Source organism: Hippoglossus stenolepis, chromosome 8 (assembly GCF_022539355.2).
Source record: "Hippoglossus stenolepis isolate QCI-W04-F060 chromosome 8, HSTE1.2, whole genome shotgun sequence".
Lineage (NCBI taxonomy): Eukaryota > Metazoa > Chordata > Actinopteri > Pleuronectiformes > Pleuronectidae > Hippoglossus > Hippoglossus stenolepis.
This window is the reverse complement of record NC_061490.1, coordinates 17263750-17290041: the sequence shown is the minus strand read 5'-3', so window position 1 is coordinate 17290041 and position 26292 is coordinate 17263750. Positions and strand designations below refer to the sequence as shown.

General features: G+C 42.6%; 2 protein-coding genes across 7 annotated transcripts; one reads left to right on the top strand and one right to left on the bottom strand.

Moving 5' to 3' along the window:
• The first annotated feature begins 664 nt into the window (after positions 1-664).
• Positions 665-4745, top strand: josd2 (Josephin domain containing 2). Of its 2 annotated transcripts, XM_035163573.2 has the most exons (5): positions 673-950; positions 1178-1306; positions 2226-2351; positions 2805-2999; positions 3229-4745. In XM_035163573.2, the coding sequence occupies exons 2-5, from the start codon at positions 1185-1187 to the stop codon at positions 3338-3340; spliced, it is 555 nt and encodes a 184-aa protein (XP_035019464.1). In that variant the 5' UTR covers positions 673-950; positions 1178-1184; the 3' UTR covers positions 3341-4745. The 2 variants fall into 2 exon arrangements, with proteins under 2 accessions (XP_035019465.1, XP_035019464.1); XM_035163574.2 differs by lacking the exon at positions 2226-2351 and having other exon boundaries at positions 665-950.
• Positions 4746-4813: 68 nt separating this feature from the next.
• Positions 4814-26002, bottom strand: ttyh1 (tweety family member 1). 5 transcript variants are annotated; one of them, XM_035163566.2, is made up of 16 exons: positions 25790-26002; positions 25063-25181; positions 21552-21716; positions 19818-20047; positions 17042-17153; positions 15458-15795; positions 12956-13051; positions 12746-12818; positions 11123-11198; positions 10905-10960; positions 10059-10151; positions 9882-9974; positions 9649-9788; positions 8456-8623; positions 6840-6918; positions 4814-5921 (listed from the first exon to the last, which is right to left on the bottom strand). In XM_035163566.2, exons 3-16 carry the CDS (start codon positions 21684-21686, stop codon positions 5838-5840), a joined length of 1773 nt encoding a protein of 590 aa, XP_035019457.1. In that variant the 5' UTR covers positions 21687-21716; positions 25063-25181; positions 25790-26002; the 3' UTR covers positions 4814-5837. The 5 variants fall into 5 exon arrangements, with proteins under 5 accessions (XP_035019457.1, XP_035019462.1, XP_035019458.1 ...); XM_035163571.2 differs by lacking the exon at positions 25790-26002 and having other exon boundaries at positions 8563-8623; positions 25063-25650; XM_035163567.2 differs by lacking the exons at positions 25063-25181; positions 25790-26002 and adding an exon at positions 24626-24998.
• Between the last annotated feature and the right edge of the window lie 290 nt (positions 26003-26292).

The following is a 26292-nucleotide window of genomic DNA, read 5'->3' as shown; positions in this document are numbered from 1 at the left end:
GGATCAATGAAGTTTTATCTTATCTTATCTTATCTTAAATACGATCAGAAAATATAACTTAGGTGTCAGACTAACGAACACAATGCAGTAAAGCGGTAATGCAGAGTGTGTGTTATTATGTTATATTATTGGACTATTACTATTGATGCATTCATTTCTTAGCTGCAATTTATTGTTGTGGCTGCCGGTTTAGACAGAGCTGTAGCAGTAAAATGCAACATATATAGACCAATAATCTTTTTCTGTAGTTTAATTTATTTTACTTAATTTGATATTAGAATCAGAATCAAAATCGAGTTAATTGCCAAGTAGGTTTACACATACAAAGAATTTGCTGTGGTGTGTTTGTGCAAGCATAAATATATATATATACATATATAAGCACCAGGGAAGGGATCGTGTAAAACGTTGTAAATAACACTTGAGAATGGATTGTGCAAAGTAAAGTAAGCCACAGGAAGTTAGTGACAGATAGTAAAGTCTCAAGAGTGTAAATAGATAGACAGACAGATGGACAGATAGATAAATAGATAGATAGATAGATAGATAGATAGATAGATAGATAGATAGATAGATAGATAGATCATCTTCACCACCAACAATCAGACTGAACACTAGATGGCGCACTAACATAACGCCTGTAGTTATTAGCAGGAACAGAGCCTGGTGGGTTGAGAACGTTAAGTTCGCTGATCCTAAACAAAGAGGTAACTTACCTTCAAGATGTATTTATACTATTGATTTGTATATATTATTAATTTTAAAAGTTAAAGGTTGAAGTGAAGCGTGTCTCTGGTCCTCCTCTGTGTGTGTGTGCGTGTACCGTAAATGGGCGTGGCTACCACACAACAACAACACAACAACAACAACAACGGGCTCTGCTTCCGGTTGTTCTGGATGTAGCTGTCAGACTCCAGCATCTTTCAAACGAGGAACCGCTTCATCAGCAGGTCAGTGGCCTCGTGTAGCTGCTGTGGTTAACAACAGTGGCTTCCTGCAAACTGTCAGCAGCCAGATATGAAGTATAACCAGGGGGCGTCCACACGTTAGCCTCCTTTAGCCGCTAGCTGAAGACTTGTGGGTTAGCTGAGTGGTTAGCTGCTGCGTTCGCTAACCATCTGTAACCCGGTGTGGACTTCGCTAACGTTGCTTTTTTCCCTTGTCTGTGTGTGTTCAGCATTAGCATGAGCGAAGGAGACGTGTTTCATGAGAAGCAACGACTGGAGCTGTGCGCCATCCACGCACTGAACAACGTGCTCCAGGAGCGGGTGTTCACCAAGGAGACAGCTGATGACATCTGCAAACGGTAGGGAAGCAACTGCACGACGTGTCGCTGTGTGGGACCAGCACACCACACGTCTAAAGCACGAGTCAGATCACATGAAATAACCGTAGTTTGCTGAGGCAGCTTCCCCCTCGACACACTACTGTCCCCCAGCTCCATCTAAACATTTGTAAATGTACAATTTGTTTGCAAGTTAATGGAAAACGTGGCTTTCTGCACAAAGTTGTTATCTCCTGCATTTCGAATTAAATGCAGCTGATTACACGTGTTTCTATTGTTTCGTCCTCCCAATTCAAATCAATGGGAGTTGTCTCAATATCAAATCCACCTCTCTGTACAACACAATGTAGTTTCAACAGCACCAGAAACTGTCACCTCCAGAATGATCGTAGATATGAATCAACACATCTTTTATATACAAACAATTCAACAAAGACTTCACTAAGGGAGGAATTGTTTCAGGACTGTTGGATTAAACTGCTTTAGTTCCAGTGAGTTGTTCTTATTAAACAGACAAATAACAGTTTATATCCTTCACTAAAGTTATTTAATAAAGACATCATAATAATCATGATCTTGGCTAAAGACAAGGCGAGTTTATTTGTAAAGCACATTTAAACAGCATGCAATCCAATGTGCCTTCATGAAAAAGATTTTCCTGTGGGAAACCATGTGACTCCAGGAACTCAAAGAATCTTTTGTTTAAAACAAAGTCTTTTTGGAATGAAGGATGTCCTGAAAAAGAGTTTCATGAAATTGAAATTACCATGGATGACAGTTGACAGAGCCCAAAGATATTCTCACAGGAGAGAGCAGACAGAGTGTGGTCATGATTCCCAGCAGCTCTTGCAGGAAGAGTCCTTCCCACCAATGGGCACTAAAATACTTGGTGGGTTTTGAGTTTAAAGTGGTTCATTGGTCTGTTGCTCTCTCTTCGCAGGCTGGCTCCACAGTGTGTGGTGAACCCTCATCGGTCAGTGTTAGGAACAGGGAACTATGACGTCAACGTCATCATGGCAGCACTACAGAGCAGGGAACTGGCTGCAGTGTGGTGGGACAAACGCAGGTGAGGGAGACACTGTGTGATTAGAAACCTTTATTTTCAGGAACTACAGGCCTGCTACTGCTCTAACATGGGACAGTCCAACTCAGAACACACAGCACTTAACAACATCCCTCATATGTCTCAGCTTGTTTTTCAGGTGGTAGTTTTTTTGGGGGGGGTTTGTTGATTTGTTTGTTGACCTTTGTGTCTTAATCAAAGAACAGTCTTTGGATTCACAGATAGATGAAGAGATACTGATTTCCATATATACGATAATTCTTTAATTCCATATTTACTATTATACTGGAAAATCATTAAGTGCAACCCAAGGGCACATTGCATTGCATCTGTGTTCTAGGTTGATGTAATGAACAGTTCATCATAAATATCTCCTGGAATGCAACAGATAACTAAAATATCTAAAAGTGGAAGTTTTGTTTAATTCACTCTTTCTCTGTTACTTTTTAAATGCAGGACGGTACAGAGCCTTTGCGTGTCGAAGATCCAGGGCTTTATTCTTAACGTTCCATCGCGAGTATCGCTTGGGATCGTTTCCCTCCCGCTCCGACGGCGGCACTGGCTCGCAGTTCGGCAAGTTAACGGGCAATACTACAACCTCGACTCCAAACTGAAGAGTCCCATGTGCATTGGTGGAGAAGCAGAGCTACGGTAAGAATGTGTATTTACATCAGTGTGTGTGCGTGCTTCTGCTCTGAATTAGATTAAAACTTGGCATTTGCTGCTTGAACCCTGACTCTGTCTCAGTGAGTGAGTCATCCCATATGAGTGGTCACATGAGGCTTACCTCACTGTTTGTGTTTGGATGCGGCTCTCTTGTAATCTAATAGCCTGTGTCCACGTTGTGTTAACCGTCTCCCTCCTGTCGTCCTTGTTCCAGCTCATTTCTCAGTGAACAGCTTTCTCAGGATGTGGCAGAGATGCTCCTGGTCGTCCAGCGGGACGTGGAGGAGGACGGTTCATGGCTGAACCCTGACAATCCCAATAAGTGATGCCTTGGCACAGGACACACCTTTTACATTTTAGCATGGAAAAAAAAAACTCCTGGAAAAATGACTGACTGTTTTTTTTAAACGAACACCTCATTTCAAAAACCTCTTCAGGGAATGCACTAAAATACATTTAAGTATCTGCAAATATACAGACAGAGGGAGTTCCAAAGAGAAGCAGAGACGGGCGTTTACTCCTGAAATGAAGAACTGTTTTGATTGTAACAACTTTTGAAAAAAACGTGTACTTGCACTCTCCTGCTCTTGGTACGTTTGTTTGAGAAGGTGCATCTAAGCTAACAGTTCTGCAAGTTTGAAGCCAATAAGTGCATTTGGTGATACTTGACTTGAGACATACTGTGTTACTGAACTTTCACTGTTTTTGTGGTAGAAAAATTGCAGACATTGTTTGTGCATGATAATCTACATTCGCAGTAAAGATAACTGGACTATGTTGATTAGTGAAACATTAACAGAAGAAAAAAAATTGAATTTGCCAAGTAGGACATCACTGGACTGTTATTATCCAGATGCCAAAAGTAGATTAGTATGTACAAGATTGTAAAGTGAAAACTTATCAGTTATCTCTTAGCACCTGGGTGCACCATCTCTTCCCACGACCGTCGTTGTAGACTTTCTATGCACTACAGAGTTAGATTAGTTAGCACCGTTTGTCTTTGTGTGTGTTCATACAGGCACATGTTGTGTGAAGGTGTCAACTGCTGAGACGTTGAAGGACTATACCAGTGTCTTAGCATGTTTTCAACAACTTACTACAAATCAGTCACATCTTCAGACTTTGTTCAGAACTTTTGTTTCCCTTAATAGTTATTTATTTAATTTCTTACATTTTGGTGCAAGTTTTGTTGCTGTAGTGTGACAACGTTACAGAGTCCACACAGTAATGAAGCTTTGACAAAATTTAATTTAAGTAAACATGACGTTGATTGCGAAGGGTTAACTCAGGGCTGGGCAAGATGGAAATATTCTTATCAGTCAATTTGATAAAAGTCACATTATTATTATTATTATTATTATTATTATTATTATATTAGATGGATTTTTGCTCCTGAGTAAAGGTGTTTTTAAACTCTTCTTTATGAGCAGAGAATGACAAATACTTCATAAACGGCAGCTTTTAACCAGTGGTTGCATGGTTGTTAGTAAAATCACTTTTTAAAATATTAAATCCACCTGATTAGTTGTAAGTTGTTGAGTTAAACATGTAAGAGCTCTGGTGCTGTGACTGTATGTAACCTTAATGTTTGTACCTTGTCTCTCTTGTTGATCTATGCATATCCAAAAGAAAGGAGCACCGTCTCCAGTTCTCACTAGTGACTAACTCGCACCTCAGAAGCTCAGAGGTTCATTATATTGAAGCTTATTTATATTAAACTTTGACCTCCTCTTTTCAGTATGAATCTGTTATAACGCATGCTGTGTGTGTGTTTCTTGTAGACATGATGGAGACCAGTGTCGGGTTATTGAAGTTATTTTTATTTATATTAGACTCTTGAGTGTAAAAGGATGCCATTCAAAAGGAGCATTGATAACCATACAAACTCAATTCAAGGGGTTAACAAGGGCAGTTGGCGAAGAAGGGGGATTCAATGAAATCTCCAACGTACCATACCATATATACACAAAACATCTTGGAGAGATCTCAGAAGCCCAATGCTATACATAGTTATTATTGCTAGTTACGGTAGGGCTACTGCAGCACCAGTAGCAAGAATCATATTGCTATGTACCTTGTGTCATTGCATGGGATTTGTCGTTCTCCACTCTGTGGACTTGAGTGGCAGTTCTCCATTCAATCGTTAAAACGGGGTCTTGATAGCCCTCAAGTATTTTTTTTAAGAGCAAAGGTTCTTGATTATTCAGATATTATAGACAGTGAGATATACAGAATACCATAAGGTAATACAAGGAAAATACAGAATTGCCACCTATAAAAAGTAATAAAAAAAATATTAGAACCAAGTGAGGGAACTGCATAACCATTCACAGAAAAAAATGTGTCATGTTGCTACGTGCCAGTGCTTTTTTTTCTACAACAATATTTATATAAAAACTTGAAAATAAAAGCGGTGGTACTGATACATTTAAGAATATAAAACTACAACGTAGTAACGTCATTACCTTTCTGACTTGCCTCACCACTGTTCACAGTTTACACAGAGTTCGACCAGACAAGGGGAAAGAATTTAGACCAAGACCACTTGGTTCTTTGCACATCCATCCCTACACCAGCATCACCACTGTCGGTGCAAGCAACCGTCCCGTTAGACCCGTTTATTTTAAGTGCTTTCAACAATGATAATAATAATAATAATAATAATAATATTCAGTGGTACTGACGTTACGCACTTTGAATTCACACCTAGCATTCATTTTATTTAGATTAGTTTCTTTTTCATTTCAGTAAAGTGTCCATTCATATGAAAACTAAACATATTTTTTCTATACATTTCCTAACAAAAAATAATAGTAAGAATAATCAACGTGAATACAGGTTCCTCGAATGGGCGGGGTTGGGGTGTGATTGACCTCCCCCGTAACCAGTCAGCATGCTGGGAGAGTACTGTACTTCCAGAAAACACGACGAGAGACGGTCCGAAGGGGAATTGAGACAAATAATAAAGAAAGAAGAGAAGAATGTAAGTTAATCAGGCAACATCAACTCAGACAGAAAGAACACAGAACATGTTTCTCTCACTATCTGACCACTATGGAATTAGAAAATCATTTAGATTTTAAAACTTATCAATTCAAACTCAAGGGAGAAGGAGAAGTACTTGATCTTGCTCTACTTCAATCCATCCTCAAAAAGTCACTAATTACAGTTTAGTCCACTGAATAGCTTTTTTCCCCGGCATGCAACCACATCTCATGGTCTTCCTCAGCAAGTTTAGTTTGCCCAGTTGTCAAGGATGTAGCTAAGTCCATCTAACCCCATCCATCAATCCATCCCTTCACCTGTACCAATCTGTTACACCATGGACATAACACCAGTGTATCACAGGGTCAGAAGCTACGTCATTTAACTGAAAATGAGCTAATGTGATGTCATCATGTAAAGCAGAACTGGTTTGTAACACAATAATGTGGAGGACCATGAGATGCAACTGAGAAAGAAGCCAGTAAGGGGACACTGTCTTTTTTTCCTTTTTTAAGATCAAAAAGAAAATGTAACATTATTGTTTTATTCATTAAAAGAGTTTTTGGTCACTTTATTCTTTAAAATGGCCAGATAGTGATAATACAAGTCAAAATCATGTTAGTATCAAAAGTGAATTGGTGACAGAGAAAAGACACATAAGTTGATATTTTTGGACATTTTGAAGCGTTGTGATAAAAACGAAACAAAAAGGCCAGCCCTCAGGGTCCTGCGAGGTCGAAACCCTCACCACCACGTTAGTCCGTCTGATACTGATTACTGAAGCGAGCGTGTGCACTAACAGCAGCGATAAAGTGGTGCCAAAGGTACAGAGGAACTCACAGAGGGGGGTGGGGACTGCCTTTCAGTCAAGGGTAGGCTCTCATAGCCAGGGTTGCCATTGGAGGAAACGTTTGGAGTCCTGTATAGAGATAGAAAGAGACAACGACAGAAGAGAGGGGGAAAGGAGGAAATGGAGGATGAAGGGGAGAGAGGGAGCAGGGGCGAGACACATTGAGAAAGACAGAGGGGAGCGGGGAACCGCGGGGTGACGGGAGCCAAGGATAGGCAACAGGAAACAAGGAGAAAGTGGTTAGAAATATAGTGCGGAAATACACAGCACTCAGTTTAACTAGTAGCACCACTGTTGCTCAAGCAGGCGTACAGTCCACTCCCGACTCATGATGCACTGCAGGATTTATACAATAATCTGCAATTACATGCATTTAGAGCTGGGTGTGACCCACCAGTCCCATTTCTGCTATAACCTTGTTTTCCTAATGAATCTGTTTATCTGCACAATAAACCCCAGAAAGCTTTTAGAGCAATCCTGAGCAGACTCCATTTCGGAGGAGTGGACTGTATTGTTCCTGTTCTGCTGAGTTTCTGAGTCAGTGTCGTGTTTGTGTGTGTTAATACTGGATGTGGGAGTTTCAGGATGATCAGCCGGCATTAGAAGAGGAAGTTAACTAGTCCACGATTAGGTAGCACTAACTAAACTGGGAAGCTTTGACAAGAGAGAGAGAAAGGGATAGAACGTAAAAAGATGAGAAAACAGAGAGTGAGGAGGTGGGAGAACCAAGGAGGATTGTGGAAGAGAGAAGCAGCAGGACAGATGCAGAGAAATAACCTGAGAGATGTTGGACACCACAGTGAGGAGACGGATGAGAGCGATGCAGGAGGCCGTGGAGGGGCTGGGTTGGGGTGGGGGTTACCTATAGTCAACCTGAGCCTCACAGCGCCGGAGTTTTTACGACACAAGCAGTAGTCTACTGCCTTTTCGGAGACAGGGCGCCATTTGAGACGAGTCCGTGAAATGACCGAGCGGCCTACATCGTCTGTCCTGAAACACTCGACAGACGGAGAGACAGACACACAGACAGACAGACAGACCTCTGGAGTTGTGTCTGTTTCTCTGCCTACACTGTAGTCCATATTGACCTGTCTGTGTGTCTGTCTGCAATGCATGTGCTGAACCTGACAGCTCTGTGGATTTGGACTAATCCTACATGGACCATATATATAAATATATCCTATATAGACAAAAGCATGTAAACCTAGCTGACTACACTGCACTGCTACTATGTCCATATACAGATGAGTGTGCATTATGTCCAACATCTGTTGTGTCTGTCATCAGGAGAGATGTGTCTGTTTTGAGAGGAAACTTTTAGAGATTTCCAGATAAAAAGACTATGTGTCTGCACAAAAGTATCTCAACAGTTCTCCGTCAGTCTCTATGTGTTGTTCACATGTTGTCTGTGTTGTTATTCTACACCCTGGACCTTTTACAATCCCTGATCCTGCATCAGTACTAAAGTTGCCCACAGGTGCAGATCTCAAAAAGAAAAAAAGCACAAACTGCATCTAAGGGCAACTTCCTCCCTCCTCTTGTAACATCTGGGACGTTCTGTCTGTCTGTCTGTCTGTCTGTGTGTCTGTGGGTCTGTGTTACTCACGGGAGGGGCGGCGCACTAGAAAACGGGGGTGTCCACCCGGCCCCCGGGTAATTATAGAAGGGGGCCATGGCCCCTCGCTGAGACCCCGAGGCCGTCTGTCTACGTGCCTGATGGGAGGTGAAGGGGTCCTCACTCTCGCTGTCCGAGTCTTCGTACTCCTCTGATTCACTGTCATTGTCCAGGAAAGAGAGAGAAAGCGATGTGAGAGAGAGCAGAGGAATGATGTGTCTTCATACCAAGCTGTATTCATTACTATAGTTACATGTTACTTATTTTTCTTTAAATTAAAATACATCTTAAAATACAGCTGTATTTATTCCCTCGGCCACTCATCTTGATTCGTCAGACACTTACATTCAAAGAAAACGTGCATCAGATGAGGACTTCAAATGGATTTTCCACCACAGAAAACATCAAACTGCTGATCTACACAAACTGCAGAAGCAGCACCGATCACAAACCACCTTTTCTCGTTCTTAGCTGACGACACTTGAAAAGGGTTCTGGTGGATTTCAGCAAATCTGGAACAAGCTGCTTCATATCCACACTCTGCAGATACAACAGACCTGTGCTACTGCTGCAAACCCCTGATGCTAAACTGTCCAAAGCAAATGTGTCTGAAAATGGATTAAGGAGAATCCAACATTCAGCTGTTATGGATCAATTTTATGTAATTCTATCATATTACTATATCCTTTTGTACTTGAGCTAGACGGCAATCCCACACACTAAGTTTAATTTTATAATTTTCAAGGATAAATTTGACAACTAAGTATTAGATCAGTATGTTTCTGCATCATATGCCAAACAGCATGATATGACATGCAGAAACTCACGCTTTCATGAATAGAGGTGTGTAAGATAAGACAATTCTTCATTATTGTCCCAACGGGGAAATCTGCTGTGTTGCAGCGCAAAAGAGGTTAAAAATAGGCATTAAACACAAAATATAAATACAATATAAGTAATGTATAAAGTGTAAACACTGTATACAGTGTACAGTATATTCTCTCTAACACTCTGGGAAAAGATGGATTTATTTTGTCTATATTTATGGTAGGCAATTCATGGTGGAGTGTGGAAATAGAAATTCCCTACTTATCTTTATTTATACATTGCAGTACATATGATATATATTCATATCAGTGTATCTACCTATGCACAAACACACACATTGACAGTCCCTCTCTCACCTGGGGAAGCTCCTCCAGGCACCGGGCAGAGAGCAGAGGATGGCAGTGAAGGCCAGAGCAGAGAGGAAGGAGTACAGGGAGAGGTAGAGCAATCCCTCCATGCCATCATAGCACAGGCCTTTCAGTGAATCTATGTAGTCCTACAAGAGAAGAGCAGAAACACAAAAGAATGAATGATGATAAAGAAGCAGTGGCTTGGTAATTTATTATTTTTGCTAAGTAAAATGGCTTACCTTATTCAGACCCCTGCAGTTCAGCAGAGCCACCAGCTGATGAAAGTTGCCCTCTGTGGAGTTGAGTATCTGTTGAACCTCCCTCAGTGATTTCTGTCGTGACACAAACATTTTGTGAGACTATGTGAGAAAACTCTTGTGGTTCTCGTGAAATTGCGTGTTTAAGTGAGAACGTACCTCAGCTTTGGGGAACTGTGTGAGAGCATTTCTGTCCAGATTGGAGAGGTGTGTGTGAATGTTGGACAGTGCCCTCTGAGACTGGGTCAGCACCTGAAGACAACAATCAGTGGAATTTTACTCCTTTATTTTGCTTTATTCCTCAAATATACAATTAATATGCAGAGAGCGTCGCTATTTAACTTCATTTGAGGACAGGACACACAGCTACACACAAAAAAAAATTGTCTTTAACCATCTATGAGCAGTTCTGACATAAAATCACTCATGTGAGATGAGAGAGTCAGTAAAGGTCTGTCATGTAACATGGTATATATATATATATATATGACAAGACATTTAGTTTTTACATATATACTTAAAACATCGATACAATTCTCCATTTATGTTAGACACTGTCTCATAAAGGTTTGAAATATCTTTATTTTATTGATTGATTGATTGATTGATTGACTGACATGTGACTGACTATATTTACATGGACAACAATGTTCCAATATTGACACGATTAAGCCAATAGTCTGAATAAGACTCTGCTGAATGAGCAATAATCAAATTAAGACATGTGGAGTATTCTGACCGTATAGTTGCATAATGTCTTAATTGCATCATTACGTCCTGTTGGAGTTTTACTGCATTTTCTGACAAACCAACATGCTTGACGACGCATGTCCTGGGTTCAAGTGTGAACAAGTAGTAGGAAATAACTTTGACGTGAGGGATAATCAGAAGATTCTCTATAGAATGTAAACAGGAACATGAATGGAATATCTGATCAGCAGCAGTAATGTCAGAATATGATCAATGGTCAGATTATTGGTTTCCGTGTGAACATGGTGGCGTTACCTGCTGGAATGGACTGTTCATGCGCCTGCCGCAGCTCAGGTAATAATCCAACACATCTGAATGGCCAAACAAAACACCAGCGCACAACACGTCAGCGCACAATAGAAACATTTAACTGTCATTATATTGACTTCTGCTGACATATGTACAATCCAGTGCACGGCAGCTCGCTCTTCCAGAAAGTGCTGCTGCTCTGGCACGGGGGGTTAACTCTGTACCTGAGCTGGTCCCAGTGTTGAAGTTGGTGGAGTTGAGGACAAATGTGTTTGGGTCTGTGCAGAAGTCACTGAGAGCCTGGCGATGAAGAAGAAGAGTGACAGGAGGAGTGAGGAAGGATGACAGGAGAGGAGAAAAAAACAGAGAGAGAGAGCGAGAGAGAGAAAGAGAGAGAGTGTGGGAGAAAATGATCACAAGGGAAAAGTTAGCAGACACACTGACCGACTGACATATTTACCACCTCACGTATCTGACAGCAGCTCACAGTATAGTGACAAATATCGATCAGCCTGCATCACACTGTCCTGGATAAAACTGGGCTCCTCTTTCCATGAGATCATCACTCATACACTCTGTCCCATATCCCTGTTGACCTCCTTTTCCAATTCCCGCCTATACATTGTTGTAGCCTACTTTTGCAGAGGAAGCGTTTAGTTCAGGGACGATGATTCACACTCGGGCTGAAGTCGCCCCACCAGAAGAGGGAGCGAGAGCCACACGGAGAGGCCGACAAAGCCTGAGACAGAACAGAGTGGGCAGGCTCGCAGCTGGCCCATTGTTTCTCTGTAAATGACCAGGGACAGAGCAGCTCTGTCCGGACCCACAGGCCTTGGGACATCTCCCGCCAGCTCCACATGACACAGAGGACTCTTAAAACACGGGCAGCGGAGCAGAAAAACAGCCATTTACCCCCTCACACCCCTTAAACCCCCAGACCGAAACAGTCTCCCCTTCAGAGAGCAGCACCAAACTCCCCAGTGAAAGTGGACATTAAACTTTTCTCTGTGTTCTTTGTTCTCCATAAATGTCACCGTGCTGAAAGAGGCTGCGTTGTCTGGACTCTGATGGTGTTGGTGGACTTTCAGCTGAACATGGTCCAGCGACATGTTTGAGATTTTATTTGAACAGGACGACACTCACACTTGGGCCTCCTTGTCCACCCTGTCTAAGGTCTCAAGGGGCCTGGGAACAGTTACAGCCTCAAGCTTTGCAGTGCTGATGGAAGGCTGATGGTTTCTCTCTCTCTTTCTCACTCTCCGTCTCTCTATCTTTCACTTTAGCTCGCTCTGTCTCTCAAACCGATCTCTCTCTCGATGCACTTTCCCCGCTCCTCCTCTCCCCTTCCTCACTCTCGCTGAAAGCCCCTCTCTTCATCTTCTATCTTTGCTTCTCGGAGCCAGACGCCCACACACTTGCAAACACACTTACATGAAAAACACGCACTTTTGTGCACAAACACATTTTGTTCACAAACGCGCTCATGGACACGCGCATTGAATCTTTAATCTCTGCCCCATTTTCCTGCCTTTTTGGTCTTCTGCCACGACTGCAGTGTTCCTGGGGAGGCAGCTCTTTTCACAATGGGCACAATGGGCACAGAAATCCCACAAACACACACAACACACACACACACACACACACACACACACACACACACACACACACACACACACACACACACACACACACACACAAATCATGGGTCAGCCTCCTAAAGCTCTCTTCCCTCAGCTGTGGTCCTCCAATCCCTCCCATGACAGCCCCATTCACTTCCTCTTCCTCCCTCCCTCCCTCCCTCCAGTCCTGGCCCTGCTCACCATCCCAGCTTCACTGGGTCTACTCACCACTACAGTGGCCGTCTCCAGGCCCAGGGAGCCCCAGCTTAGGAACAGAGCCAGCCATGCCAGCACGGTCATCCTGTGGGAGAACGACACAAACTCTTCAGCCAAGAGGACACCATGATCACCAGCTCAGTCCAGTGCTGTATGGTTTGTTGGTCTGAAGATACAAGTGTGTGTGTGTGTGTGTGTGTGTGTGTGTGTGTGTGTGCTCACAGGATGAGCAGCCAGCGGGCTTGCTTGGCCAGTCCCAGCAGGATGAACAGACACACTATGAGGTCAAGCAGCAGCAGCAACACGTATGACAGCCACCTGTGATAAACATACAAGGTTATTCTCTACATGAGACACGGTTGTCTGGTGAAAACAGACAATGTTTTTTTTTCCCCCACAGCTTTTAACTTTATTCCACAGCTTTCATATCATGCCAACTGAGGTGTTAGATTCTTTTTACTTTATTAAACATGGTTACAACATGTATATCACTGTTTTGCGTTGTATTGTACAACTGTGCACACGCATGCACAAAACAAACTACCATGTATAAACCAAGGGGCTAAATGTTGTTATCACAGTGCGACTGAGTGACCTTTCATGCTGTGTTATGCCACAGGGAATTCATTCATTATCAGAAGGAACTAAACTTTTCTTTTAATCTATATGGTCTATAGTTTTCTCTTGTTTTTTTTATTGTAGCAAGTACTGGTCGTAAAGATTATTCCCACAGTGATAATTGTTTTTAGATTTCCTCTACCTCAGATCAGATTGTTCCATGAGGGTATAGTTGGATTAAACCTATTATAGTAGATTGCAAATTTTGCTAAACTGCAACTGTAGCTTTTTTGTTGTGTCTTTGTGAAGAAGGAACTTCAAGTAAAGTTTCTACTTTGCTGGAGAATGAAACATGAAGTCTTCAGGGATGTCTTGGTAAGAATTGGTGACTGATGTAATGTACAGTATCAAACTCCAGCCAAACACATGGCATCCCCTACGCACAGTAAATACATTTACACTCTACACTGATAAAAGCACATGTGTAAATAATAAAAATGGCTGCTTCTACATTCAGGCGGGGTCCTGATGCAGAATGTGCTGATTCTCTGTGACACTGCTGTGACTCTGCAGTGACTTACTGGGACTCGTGAACGGAACGAAGCCATTATTATTGTGGCACATGTATTTTTACTGTTATGACAAATCAAAGTGTCAAAAAGGCCTATGGTTCTGTTATTAGTCAGCTACAACATACAGTTTTATGAGTGCACTAAAGACAGGTATGGACAAAAATATACGTTGTCATGTTTCTTCTTTTTGAGATGTGTCTCTTTAAAGAAGAATAAACCTTCCACCACCTTCAGTCATGTTCCCATGCAGAATCAAAACAGCTGAGATGTGTAATATTAGACTTTAATAACCCTGCAGATCTGAAAAAAATCTATTTATGTGTCTATCAAACAAACAAAAAAATCACATTCACTCAGCCTGTGTTCTGCTGGATTAAGATTTAGTTTGTATCTTTTTGTTCCTTTGATGTTTGAGATAAGTCAGACACAAAAGTCCTCCTCGTGAGGTCAGGGAAGTTGTGCGGTTGGGATGAGGTTTGTGTGTTTGCAGTCTGTTGATGGGAAGCAGGTCTTTTATATTGTAACCCACTGACATTAAATAGGATGTACTATATTCATGGGCTTTTATTAATCAATTAAAGTGTCCACATTGTGGGATATGGAAGATAAAAGCATCCCGTCAAGCCATTACGTGCATGAACGCTTTGTCGTTTTTGAGGAATGAAAAAGTTTCCACTGCATCACCCAAACAAATAGATCTTAATAAACATGCAGCATTTATGAGAGTGTGGGGAGGACAGTTTCCTCAGGCTCATGCAGTGCTGAGAGCAGGGGTGTGGCTGCACTGACACACACAGTTTATTATCCATCGAACGCCTCTGTGTGTGAAATCTACTCTATTTGACCTTCTCATGCTTCTGCAGAACAAATGACAATTCCCATTAACGATATCTTAATATAGTAATGTTCCAGTAAAACAATGTGTCAATAGTCATGATGTTACGTAAATGCTTGAAATGGAAGATTTAACTCTAATTAAACCCAGATTGTCTCATTAGAAAATAAAAAGATAAAAATGAACTTCCTCCATGTTTATGAGGGATCATTATGTCTTACACAATAACCACAAGAAAGAAGAAGATTTCAAATGGAAAAACTAATAAATGTCAAATTGGAAACGGCAAAAGAACATTAACAGTCGTAAACTGGGAGATGCCTTACTGCCAATGTTCGCTGTCGATCGTGAAGCAATACCCATCGTTTTCTGATTGCAAAATCTCAAGTATTGATGTTTCTTTGTTTAGTCTCTGCAAAACCAATACACACAGTAAACTAGGCCAAATATAAATAATTATTCAACATAATGGTTCATTGTAGAGGTCGGCTATTTCCTAATAATTTCCAAGGAGATTTTCTCTAAAATCTGATATGTTTGCAAGTTCACATAACAAATTAAACACTGTCTCTATTTTTATTCTAACTAGCATAAAATCTTATTGATCTTTACTGGAATTAATTGAAAATTTTGGACCATTCAATGAATCGAATTGTAGCTGAAACAAATGACCATGTGTCTTGATGCATATTGAGTCTTCTACTTAGATACACAATCCTGGCACATGGGGGAATCTGTCCACGTGGACTGCGGCCTCACCTGTAGTCTTCATTGACCATCAGTGTGTTGGCCGCCCAGCCAGGTGAGAAGGGGCTGGGCATCAGGCCGTTGGTGGGCACCATTGTGGGGGCCACAGAGGGCGGTACCGGTGTGAGAGGTATGATGGACGCCCCGCTGACGCCGCTGTCATTCGCCATCCCTGCGTCGATGCCGGACTGAGCCAGAGAGATGGAGGAGAGCAGGTTGATCACGTTGTCAGATAACCTCCGGCAGTTCCGCGTGGACACCAGGAAGGGTTTACTGCCGGTAAAGAGCTCCTCCATTGTGGACAGCGGGCCAGAGACGGACAGCTGCAGCCCAGTGATTGTGTCTGAAATCTGAAAAGGGAGGATGGAAGAATGTGAGGGGAGTTAAGTGGCATGGAAACCACAAAGTAGAGGATGTTGATGCTCATAAAGTCAAGTTCAGCAAAGAGCGGGTGTGTTATGGAGAATGAAAAGTAGAGATACTTTCTACTGAATGTCCCACATACAGTAGATTACAACACAAGTTAGAGCTCTGGTCCTGCAAAGTGCTTCAAGTAAACTTTTGGGTTAAAATGAAAAATCCTGGTATATTAATATCAGTCTATAGAGTTAGGTCTTAGTTTAAAGTTTGAGATCATGCATCTTCTTCGTCTGCAGTCGACTTCATATTCAATGATTTCTCTGATGAACCTCATCTACCAGCTGCAGAATTCCTTTGCTTCTCCACCTGGGTTTTCTTTTTGTTTCCCTTTCAGAGAAAATCCTATTATTTCATTTATAATTATATAATCTTTAATATTATATCTATGTATAGATACTTATGCTGTTTAAATAATTTTAGATTTAGCTACCTGTGATATTAGGATCACACACAGTTCCAATTAAAATTTAATTATAAGTCTTAAAATGTCTCCAGTGAACTAAAGTTTAATAAAAGTTTAAGTTAACTACAGAAGGATCTAAATTATTATCTCTTATTAAAGATATTTTTGGCCTTTATTTGACAGGACAGGGTTGAGTGTGAAAGTGGAAGAAATGCAGCAGAGGACCAGGATCAAGCTGAACCACCGCCGGAGGACTCAAACCTTCATATATGAGGCACCCACTCAACCAGGCGAGATATTGTGCACCCGAGGTTCAGATTACTGGTTTAAATGTACTGATTCCACTGTCTCTTTCCATTCTGTCTAACGTTATTGCTTGACGAGGGTCCGATTAGAAATCCTGCTTTAGTTATGATTATTGTTTTCTTTCCATCGATGGATCAGAGCAGATTCACTTGTGTTGTTTTTCACAGTGTAAGGACATTTAGCAGTCTGACACACCAACCACTGTCTGACCACATCAGGGAAATCAATAACGCAAAAGTTTTTATCGGATTTCCCTTCTCTCTCTGCAGACCACATGTAAGCATCAGCACATTATCTCTGTCTCTGTCTCTCTCCCACACACACACAGACACACACACACACAGACACACACACACACGCACGCACGCACGCACGCACGCACGCACGCACACACGCACAAACAAACAAACACACACAGCATGGTAGATCTTCAGCTTGACATTTTACATGCGGAGAGCAGCACTCACCAGCAGATCGATGGAAGCTAGCGTATAATTGGCTGTGAGAAGAGACGAGGTCAACTGATACATCCCATCATTAGCCTCGCTGTTGCCATAGAAACCGATGCCTATGGCAACACTGCAAAGGGAGGAGAAAAAAAGAGACATGAAAACATTGTGGGGGTAGAGAGACAGATAGCAGAGGCATACATGTAATGTTTAATTCAGTGTGTAAGTACATTTTAAATGAATGTGACACAAAGAGACAGAGCTGGTGAGGATGTGATATGTGCGCTCGGGATGAGCATTACCCTCAGTGGAGCGCAGGGGAAGGAATAAACAGATGATGGGGGATCTGACTCTTAGCACTCGACGGTTAAGCTCCAGCAAGGAAAATATTCGAAATGTTAAACATAGCGACGTGTTTACACATCTTTCTGTTATTCAAATATTCAGATTAAGGCCCGGGCCAGATGTTCATCAAATCCCCTCAAACGTCAGAGGAATGGTATGGCCCAATCTCCCACAAAGTATGTGACCCAGATTAGAAAGCAGGGGGGGGGAAAGAGGAATGTGTGTCTGCGTCTGTGTGTGCTCTGCATTTCAAGCTGGCGAATGGGAACGCCATCTAATGCGGCTGCGTCGACAAATGACACACACCGCTTTTGTGCTTGTGACCAAAAGGCCACCGTCTGGAGGAAAAAGAGTTTCACACGAAATATTTTCAAGAGGAGAAACTGCAGCTCCATTTTTTTTCACCTTTTCGTCTAGAACAGAGAGCTCTTACACTGAGCATCAGAAGAGAGGACGACATTACATTTCACAACATTACATTATATAACATTAAGGTCCATAAGGGGGAGACACGAGCCACAGCAGCCAACAGTCTGTATGTGATGGCATCATTATGACGGCTGAAAACATCTCCCCAGTACATTATGTTCTGTGATATAGCAACACAGTCTGGATGCATTACTGGGAACGGACTAGAATATGATAACAAGCTCTGCTGTAGCATTAACTTGCACAATAATTGCATTATAGCATTAAGCTGTAGATTTAAAAGGTCTGATGCAGCAGAGCTTCTCCTCCTCCTTGTGCTTCAGCTTTACAAGAGTGTGAGCGACAGACGTCAAGCTGCATCTCTTTGTAAAGTACAGCTTAGGCCATGGACTGACTGGATGACTCCATGGTCACTAGATCTGAAGTGGGTAAAAGACTGAACTGGGCATGCTCAGATATTCCCCTCTCTCACTCTCTCACACACACACACACACACACACACACATAGATGGGGAACCGGTGAACACACACACTCTGTTGCCACAGGCCTGTGGTTAGTAAACAGCAACACAACATGACCATCAGCTGTCATCCAGGCGTCCTTTCCTGTGCATGACATTGGTGACTGTGTGAGAGTCTCAAAAGCACATGATGATGATGATGGAGAGGGTGACAGCTTGTGAATCACAGCCTTGTTGCTGTTGCACCTTAAAGGCAGTGGTGGAAACTGAGTAACCTGTACTTTGCTTGAGTATTAACGTGTTACTTTACAGTACTCCACTATATTTCAGAGGGAAATAATGGACTCTCAAGTAGGAGTACGAGTAGTTTCTGATATTTTTGTTCCTTTCTTGTCCCAATTTCATAAATGTGAAACTTATGAGTTGTTACCAGTTCCACCAAAAAGCATTTTCCCTTTTAACGTCTCAAATGAACATTTTGTTCAACGTTTTGGGAAATGAGCTGGTTTGATTTCTAGCCGAGATCAATATCACTCTCACATCTGTGCACTGGTTATGAATGATGTGTTTCAGCCAGCAGCAGATTATTTTAGGACAAGGACCAGAACTTGAGGGAAACAGCCCGGCTTTGTCCAAAGAGAAGAAATTCCACCCACCAGTGAAACTAAAGCTCAGTAATTAACATGTTATGTTTTTATTTTGCTTAGTTTGGAAACCACGAACTGTAAATACAGAACTGACAAGTCACTTTGACTAACTGCAATTGCTTCTTATGTAATACTCCATAACAAGTAAAAGTCCTGTATTCAAAACTTAAATATCTATGTAATAATACCTCTGTGACAGTTACAATATTATATGTGACAATAGATTTTGTTGTTGTTGCTGGTGAAGATGAAACTACATTGAACTACTTTGTATGCAGTTTATTCCAGTGGTTACTAACGTAGGCGCCAGGGTTCTTCCAAAAAGCTGCAAGATATATCTGAGGGGGGTAATAAAAGATAACTGTGGCAGGAGAGAAAGAGAAAGTTTAGACTCTTTTCTAAAATGTATTTTATTACAAACTTCCCTTATTGCGAAATATCGGATTTGACAAGGGGCCTTAACTAGACACTTCTTATTTATAAGGGTTTATAAGGGTGTTTATAATGGTTGGGAAACACTGGCACTGTGTTTGCTGCATTTTATTTATTAGTTTTTTTTGTGTAAATTATAATGTGGAAAAGAACTATGGCTTCCATATTATTGAGAGGAGTAGAAAGTATTATGTGGCATGAAAGGGAAACGCTTAGTTTAAGTACAAGCGCCTCAAAATTAAACTCAAATAAATGTATTTAAGTTAGATCGAACCACTGCTGATAAAGTTACACATATTTTATTAGTCACAGGGGTCCTTTTATTTTCTAGACTTAATGTTTTGCAGGACTCATACTTATTTTATAGTGAGTAAAAGATCCGAGTACTTTTTCCATCACTGCTGGAAGGTGACCTGTGTATAATGTTGTAAAAAGTAAGAGCTCTGAGGTTGATGATGACATCTGACTCCTCCTCCTCACCAGCACAGCGTGACAGATGCCACGGCCACCCACGTGACACAGCAGATGCCCCTCCCCTTCTTCCCGCTGTAACCGTGACCCGTGCTGCCATCTTCATCCTCCTCCTCCTCCTCTGAACCCTCGCCCCGGTCACCGCGGTGGCAGCAGCAGTAGTGTATGAGGAAGGAGAGGACCACCAAGAGGGAGACGACAAGAGCGATGGCCGATAAACTGGACAAAACCAGCAGAGTCTGGAATGGAAGTGGTGAAGAGGAGGATCAGTCAGCGGATGAGTCAGTGAATGTGAAAAATGATACTTTAATTCCATATTTACAAGAGGAGAAGAGCAATTGGAGAGAGTAAAATAGCAGCTAATCCTGTTAAATTCCATAGCTTGTCATATTGTTTTCCGCCCCCATTAGCAGTAGGAGATGCTGATTAAAAAGGTGTGAGACTATAAATTGTGTGATTCAACACAGCAGGAGGTATAAGGGATTCAGATTCACTCTCTATGTGCACTCTGTCAAATAGAGGGACAAATTTAACACTATTCATTTGAAGTGATTCTTGACCGTCTCTGGGGTTTAACCCTTAGATCCCTGATCTGTCTGTGCACCCTCATGAATATTAATGTCACTAAGCCACGTCAGACTTTCACTTCAGATCGGGCTCCATGTCATAAAGTCAACATTACTGAAATGCATTTCCCTCCAACGCATAACTACAGTATTATCCTTCAACCATCTGCCCGTCTGTCACTTCCCATTCCTCCACCTTCCCTCCATCTCACCTCCTGCTCTCACCAAACCCCTCCTCTCCAGCCATCCCTCTTTCCCCACGCTCTCGCTCGCTCCCACTCTCTCCCACTCTTTCTCTCCCCCACTCTCCCCTCGCTTTCTTTCTATCCACACCACTGAATCTCTATTAATAATCTGTGACCTACTTAAATACATTCACTGCCACTCTCTCTCTCTCCCTCTCTCTATTTCTCTCTCTCTCTCTGTCTCACTCCTACTCCCACTCGATGTGCCTTCCCTCTCTCCATCTCCCTGCCCGTCTTCTGTTCAGCAACCTCCTCGCATTACTCATTCCCTCTCTCGCAGCACTTTCAGTCTCTTTTGTCTTTCTATTCTGCAGGATAATTTGCGCCCCCACCCTCCGTCTTTGTACCACAGAGAAGTCACAAACACGCACTGTGTTATAGCTGGAGCGTTTTTTACGTGAGAGCCTGCTGGAGGAGAGGGAAGAGACCTGACATTTTGCTGCAGAAACTGCTCAGTTCAGAGCCGCGCAGACCACAGCAACCTGCAGGAGGACTCAGTGCATGAGGAATCTTGCGCTTTCTTTGAGTCTGAATCACATGAAACGTCTCAAATTTGCATGCACAGAAGCAGAGGGTAGAAATTATGCATCAAAGCATGTAAATCAAAGTAGAAACATTAACCCGTTTAGCTCAGGGGTCTGGTGCCATCTTCAAACCAAAAATGAAGTTAATAAATGGGCATGAAAACAGGAATCTGCAGGCTCTCACCATTTCTCTGCAGATTGCTCTTGTAAATTCAGGGCTTTATGGAGCAATTGATGGAGCGATGTAAAGCAAATTGCCCATTCACCCAGCAATATAGCACAGTATCCCCCATACATTTCTAACTATTATGGTGTAATAATTATGCAGTGTGGCGCCTCAGATTTGACAGATGAAGTGCAGCATGTGGTTACAGTGTCGTGTGAGCGGTCGTGGCAGGTGTCTGTTACCTGCTGGTACTCCCAGCTGTCGGGGATAAAGATGTTGTCCCTCATCTGCATGGTGAGGTCCAGCCGGGGGAGGGCGTGACACACCCGCACCCACAGCGAGGGACTGTAGCTGGGCACCGTTGTCATGGCAGCCATTTTCTACTGCCACTGGTTCCCTCCTCCACCCTGCGGGAGGGAGGAAAGAGGGGTCAGAGGATGTGAGGTAAGAGCAGAGGAGAAGGAAAGTAGGTAAGGAGGTGGTGAAGGTCTCCCTGAGCCCACGGCCGAGCTGAGAGGGCAGAGAGGTCAGCGTGAGCTCGACGGCCATCGGGACCCCCCCTCCTCCTCCGCCCTGATGCAATTTATGATCAGTGATCGCTTGAGCAAGGTGCAGATCAAAATGTCAGACATAGTTACTGGAGACGAACTCTCAGGAGCATAAATCAGTGCAGACACACACCTCAGTCCCAGGGGAGGTGTGTGTGTCAAGGTTCAGCTAATGAGCAGAGTCCAGCCTCCTCGTGGTAAACTCAATCATTTACATTCAGTTCAACACTGGACTGGACTATCAGTTCAACTGGTTGGGGACAGATACAGACGTGAATCTTCTTTTGTTGTTTGTATGTGATGTGTTTAGAGCTCTAACGGTTTGTTGACTAATCCAGTAGCTGGAAATTAACATTGACCTTAATCATATGTTAATCAGTTTAGACATTTAATCAAGCAAACAAATAGAAATCTGCCAGTTATAACTGTTCAAATGTTCAAATTGCACCTACTCGCACATTTAAAATCATCTTAAGTTGAATATATTTAGGTTTTGGGCTTTTGCAGACAAAATAAAACATTTGTCTTCTGGAGAGAGAATCGCTTCTTTTGACATTTAACTGCACAAATGATTTAAAGGTTGGATTGATTGCTAATAAAAAACAAATAATGGTAAGTTATGGCTTGTTGCATTTTACCTTGAGCACATGTAGAACATATTACATGATAAAACATGTGGCTTGTTTTTCCACAGACCTTAACCTTATAAAACATGGTATGTGCTATAAGGGCTGGAACATATATAGGGAATATACAGGGGTTCTTTGAAGTGTTCTAGTGGTAGAATATATATGAGGCTGTATTTAACTCCTGCACCAGCCTCCGTTTAGTGCTCAGCATTTCTTACTTATAGCCGACCAAGAGGGAGAAAGTAGGGTAAACACAAAGGGCAAATCCGGTTAGCCAAAACACACAGTGGAATCCTCATTACAATGACAGAGCCGAGGGAGAACAGGGGGCAAGACAGAGGCTGGTCGGCTTCTGATACTGGCCGTCCCGATTCAGAGCTTTACTCCTAAAGAAAGAGGCGTTCTAAGTCCAGAGCACAGAGACGAGCATTCACAACAACAACAGCACTGATGCTTAAATATAATAGGTTTCGCAGCTCAATGCAGACAGATACAATTCTGCATTTGAGTCAAACACGTCGGATGGATTCTGAATTCAATACTTGTGTAGGATTTTATTATCTTCAAATGCAGCTGCTATGTTTTCAGCACAACTTTCAATCAGCACAGTATTGGACACCAGTGAGGCTTTCCCCTCCCATTGATTCAGGATCACAATCCACTGCTTCCACTGTGTTGAGCACTGTGCAAGATGAAAGTTTAGATCGAGCCGCATGTCGATTTCAGTACAACACAATTTCCCCCATTCATATGTGGGCCGGAGGTGCCCCAGAACAAGTTAACAGTTCGCCCCCAGGCCAGACAGGGCGGCTCTGAGCCCATTACAATAAGTCTGTTCACCTTAATGGTTCCAGCAGCCCAAGTGTCACAAATGGAATCACTGCCAACACTCACTTTCCCTTATTAAATCTGAACATAATGGTTCACACACACACTGATAACTACATCAATCCTCCATCAGCAGAGTAAACAGACTGAGGACTCTGGTCTTAGGTGAATTATTAGATACAATGTATTATTCGCTAAATTTATTAGATTATAAAAAGGGGAAATGTTCTTAAAAGGCTGAGTAAAGGCTTATTCTTCAACAGGAGAATCAGTGTACCTGTTGTGGTAACCACCGCCAACAATGTGGGTCAATATGGAAAAGCATTTCCCTTGACGGATGACGACACTGTGCTAATAATGATTTTCACTGTGACGCAAATGAGAGGTGACACAAGCAGAATGCATCATATAAAACCTGTTATCAAACAATTACAGATAAAGAAACACAAATAACCAACAGGTCTGACACCAGGTCCAACTGTGAAGTCACTTCTTGCACAATATTCACTCATTCCAGATGCACGAGTGAGGAAATACAAAGCGACGACAGACACAAGGTCAGAGTTCAGATGCAGATTCTCATGCAAACCCCCCGAACGTTAATGAGGCAACCTGCTGAAAGTGAAGGGGGGGGTTCACGGTCCTGGAGCAGCAGTTACTCAGCAGCTGTCCCAGATAGGAAGCCTCAAGTTGACGTGATGCCTCCCTGCACGCTTGTTATCATGCCTGTCACCATTGCATAACTGAAGGCGAACAAAACGTGAGTTTGAGCTCAGTCGGTGGAGAGAAAAAAAAAAGGAAGAGATGGTGAAGAAAAAAACAACGAAGCTCACGCGACCATGAGCTCTTAAGAGAAAACCGAGCAGGAGGATAATTCTGTCTGCACAGAGCTCAGACAGCACGGAGAATGGAAATCACTTGCATGATATGAGACTCCATGATGTCTGAATGTAAAGAAAAGAGCCATTTTGTGAGGCAGCTAAAGAGGCTGGAGCGTTTGTGTCAGCTGAATTTAGGATATTAAAAAAAAAAAAAAAATCTTCATCACCTTCATCTTTTTTTTAAGAGAATACAACTCTGTGAATCAGAGCAGATAAATGATGTCGCTATTTTGCTGTTGAAATGACTCACATTTGCAGGTTGCCTCATAAAATCCTTTCTTATTCACCTGACAGCTCCGAGTGGTCGTCCAACAGCCTCTTAACAACAACCTTAATGACTGTAATTTATGAGGGAGCATTACAGCCTCGTGACACACTACATCAGCCAGGAGAAATGAATTTACATCTCGGTGAAGGGGTTACAAATTACCTTTGTCTGCTGAAGCCACTACATCTCAATTAAAATTCAATTTTCACATCACCTTCGTTTGCCCCAAAAAAAAATGAAGGTCCGGCTCCGACAATGAACCTCAGCGTGAGTGCAGCTGAGCGAAGGTGAGTGCAGCTCCTAGTCAGTAAGTCAGAGCAAATCAGTGCATTGATGTGTGCAAGGGTCCAGCACGAGAAGTTGACGGCGACAAAAAATGCCTCCACACTAATGACCGGAGCTGGAAAATCCCACACGGAATTAAATATTAAATTATCCTGCAGATTAAAGATTCTGGGAGAAAGAGCAGACAGACAGATGAAAGAGCAATCGGGTGGGAAATTATCGGATGCAATCAAAACATCACAGCCTCGTCCATCAATCTGTGCGACCACTTACAACAACTGAGCCACAATGGAAAACAGAGATCAGCCTCTTACCTTCTGTCGCTTGTGCCGGGAGCTTTCTCTCTCTCCTTCTGTCTCTTCTCTTCGCCGGTGTCCGTGAAATATTTACCCACTCAGAGAGGTATACTGCCAGCCATCACCGCCTGATGCTCCTGAAAAAACATCATCCTGAAAAAATGGCTTGGGGGGGCAAGCCAATCAAATGTCACAATGGAAATAAGAGAGGTGAAAAAAAATAAGCCAATAATTCTTGCAATTATTAAAAAAATTGAATCGCCGATAATTGTATGGTTGTCTGGTGACAGTGGAGAGGTGCTTGTGTTGATGGATGGGAGAGGAGCTCTCAGTGAAAACGAGAGAGAGAGAGAGAGAGAGAGAGAGAGAGAGAGAGAGAGAGAGAGAAGAGGGGGGGGGATTAAGATTGAGGAGACACCCCTAAGGGAGTCTTTATCATTGCATTGTAGCCCTTCGTAACTTAATGCCAAAGCGCCTCCACAACACGTCAGCGACACGATTTTGCCTAAAGATAATTATTATGTTAACAGGGATTAGCGGGTTCTAACCCCTCACTCGCTTCATACTGAGATACCAGAGGCACCGACCCCCACCATCAACCATACACACTCCCATCAACCTGACCAATCTCTCTCCAGACTACCAGACTGAACCCTGACCAGATTACTGAGAGGAGCAGAAAGAACTGCCAGCCGACTGTGTGCACTGAATAATAGTGAAAAGAGACATTGAAAAATTCACTCACATGTTGGATGCAAAAATAGTGAACTCCTGCCTATAACAGCCCCATTAGGGGGAAATGTGTCACGAGCTGATGTGAAGAAGAGATGCACATGAAATCAGAGGAAGAGAAGCGAAAGAGAGCAACACAGATGAACATGGGGAGGGGGAGATGCAGGGAAAAGCAACATGAAATACTGAGGACAAAAAAAAGTGGGTTCCCAGGGAGAGATGCTGAGAGAAAAGAGGAGGGAGGGAGAGTGATGGAGTGAACAATGAACAGAGAGGGGGGGAAACACGGCATGCAGTGGATTTGTAGGCAAAACCAGTTTTTCAGTGGAGGCTGCAGGAAAGCATCAACTGTGATTCGATGACAGGGAGGCAGAGGGGGACATGCGACCACACAGAGGTGATGGGAGCGTGCTCATGGAGATGCTACCTGAGTGCCCTGTCAAATGAGAAATGCAAATTGGAGATAAAATGGTGAAACTCTGCAAGAAAGAGTAGAAAGGGTATGGTGTTTGTCTG

What these genes read in the sequence shown, in the direction of transcription:
- josd2 (XM_035163573.2), top strand. Translation starts at nt 1,185, where the DNA reads ATGAGCGAAGGAGACGTGTTTCATGAGAAGCAACGACTGGAGCTGTGC. An exon ending in GTGTGGTGGGACAAACGCAG is followed by an intron (nt 2,352 to 2,804) that starts GTGAGGGAGACA and finishes TTTTAAATGCAG; the next exon opens with GACGGTACAGAGCCTTTGCG. An exon ending in GGTGGAGAAGCAGAGCTACG is followed by an intron (nt 3,000 to 3,228) that starts GTAAGAATGTGT and finishes TCCTTGTTCCAG; the next exon opens with CTCATTTCTCAGTGAACAGC.
- ttyh1 (XM_035163566.2), bottom strand. Translation starts at nt 21,686, where the DNA reads ATGGCTGCCATGACAACGGTGCCCAGCTACAGTCCCTCGCTGTGGGTG. An exon ending in ACAGCTGGGAGTACCAGCAG is followed by an intron (nt 20,048 to 21,551) that starts GTAACAGACACC and finishes CTTCCATTCCAG; the next exon opens with ACTCTGCTGGTTTTGTCCAG. An exon ending in TAGCTTCCATCGATCTGCTG is followed by an intron (nt 15,796 to 17,041) that starts GTGAGTGCTGCT and finishes CTCCCTTTTCAG; the next exon opens with ATTTCAGACACAATCACTGG.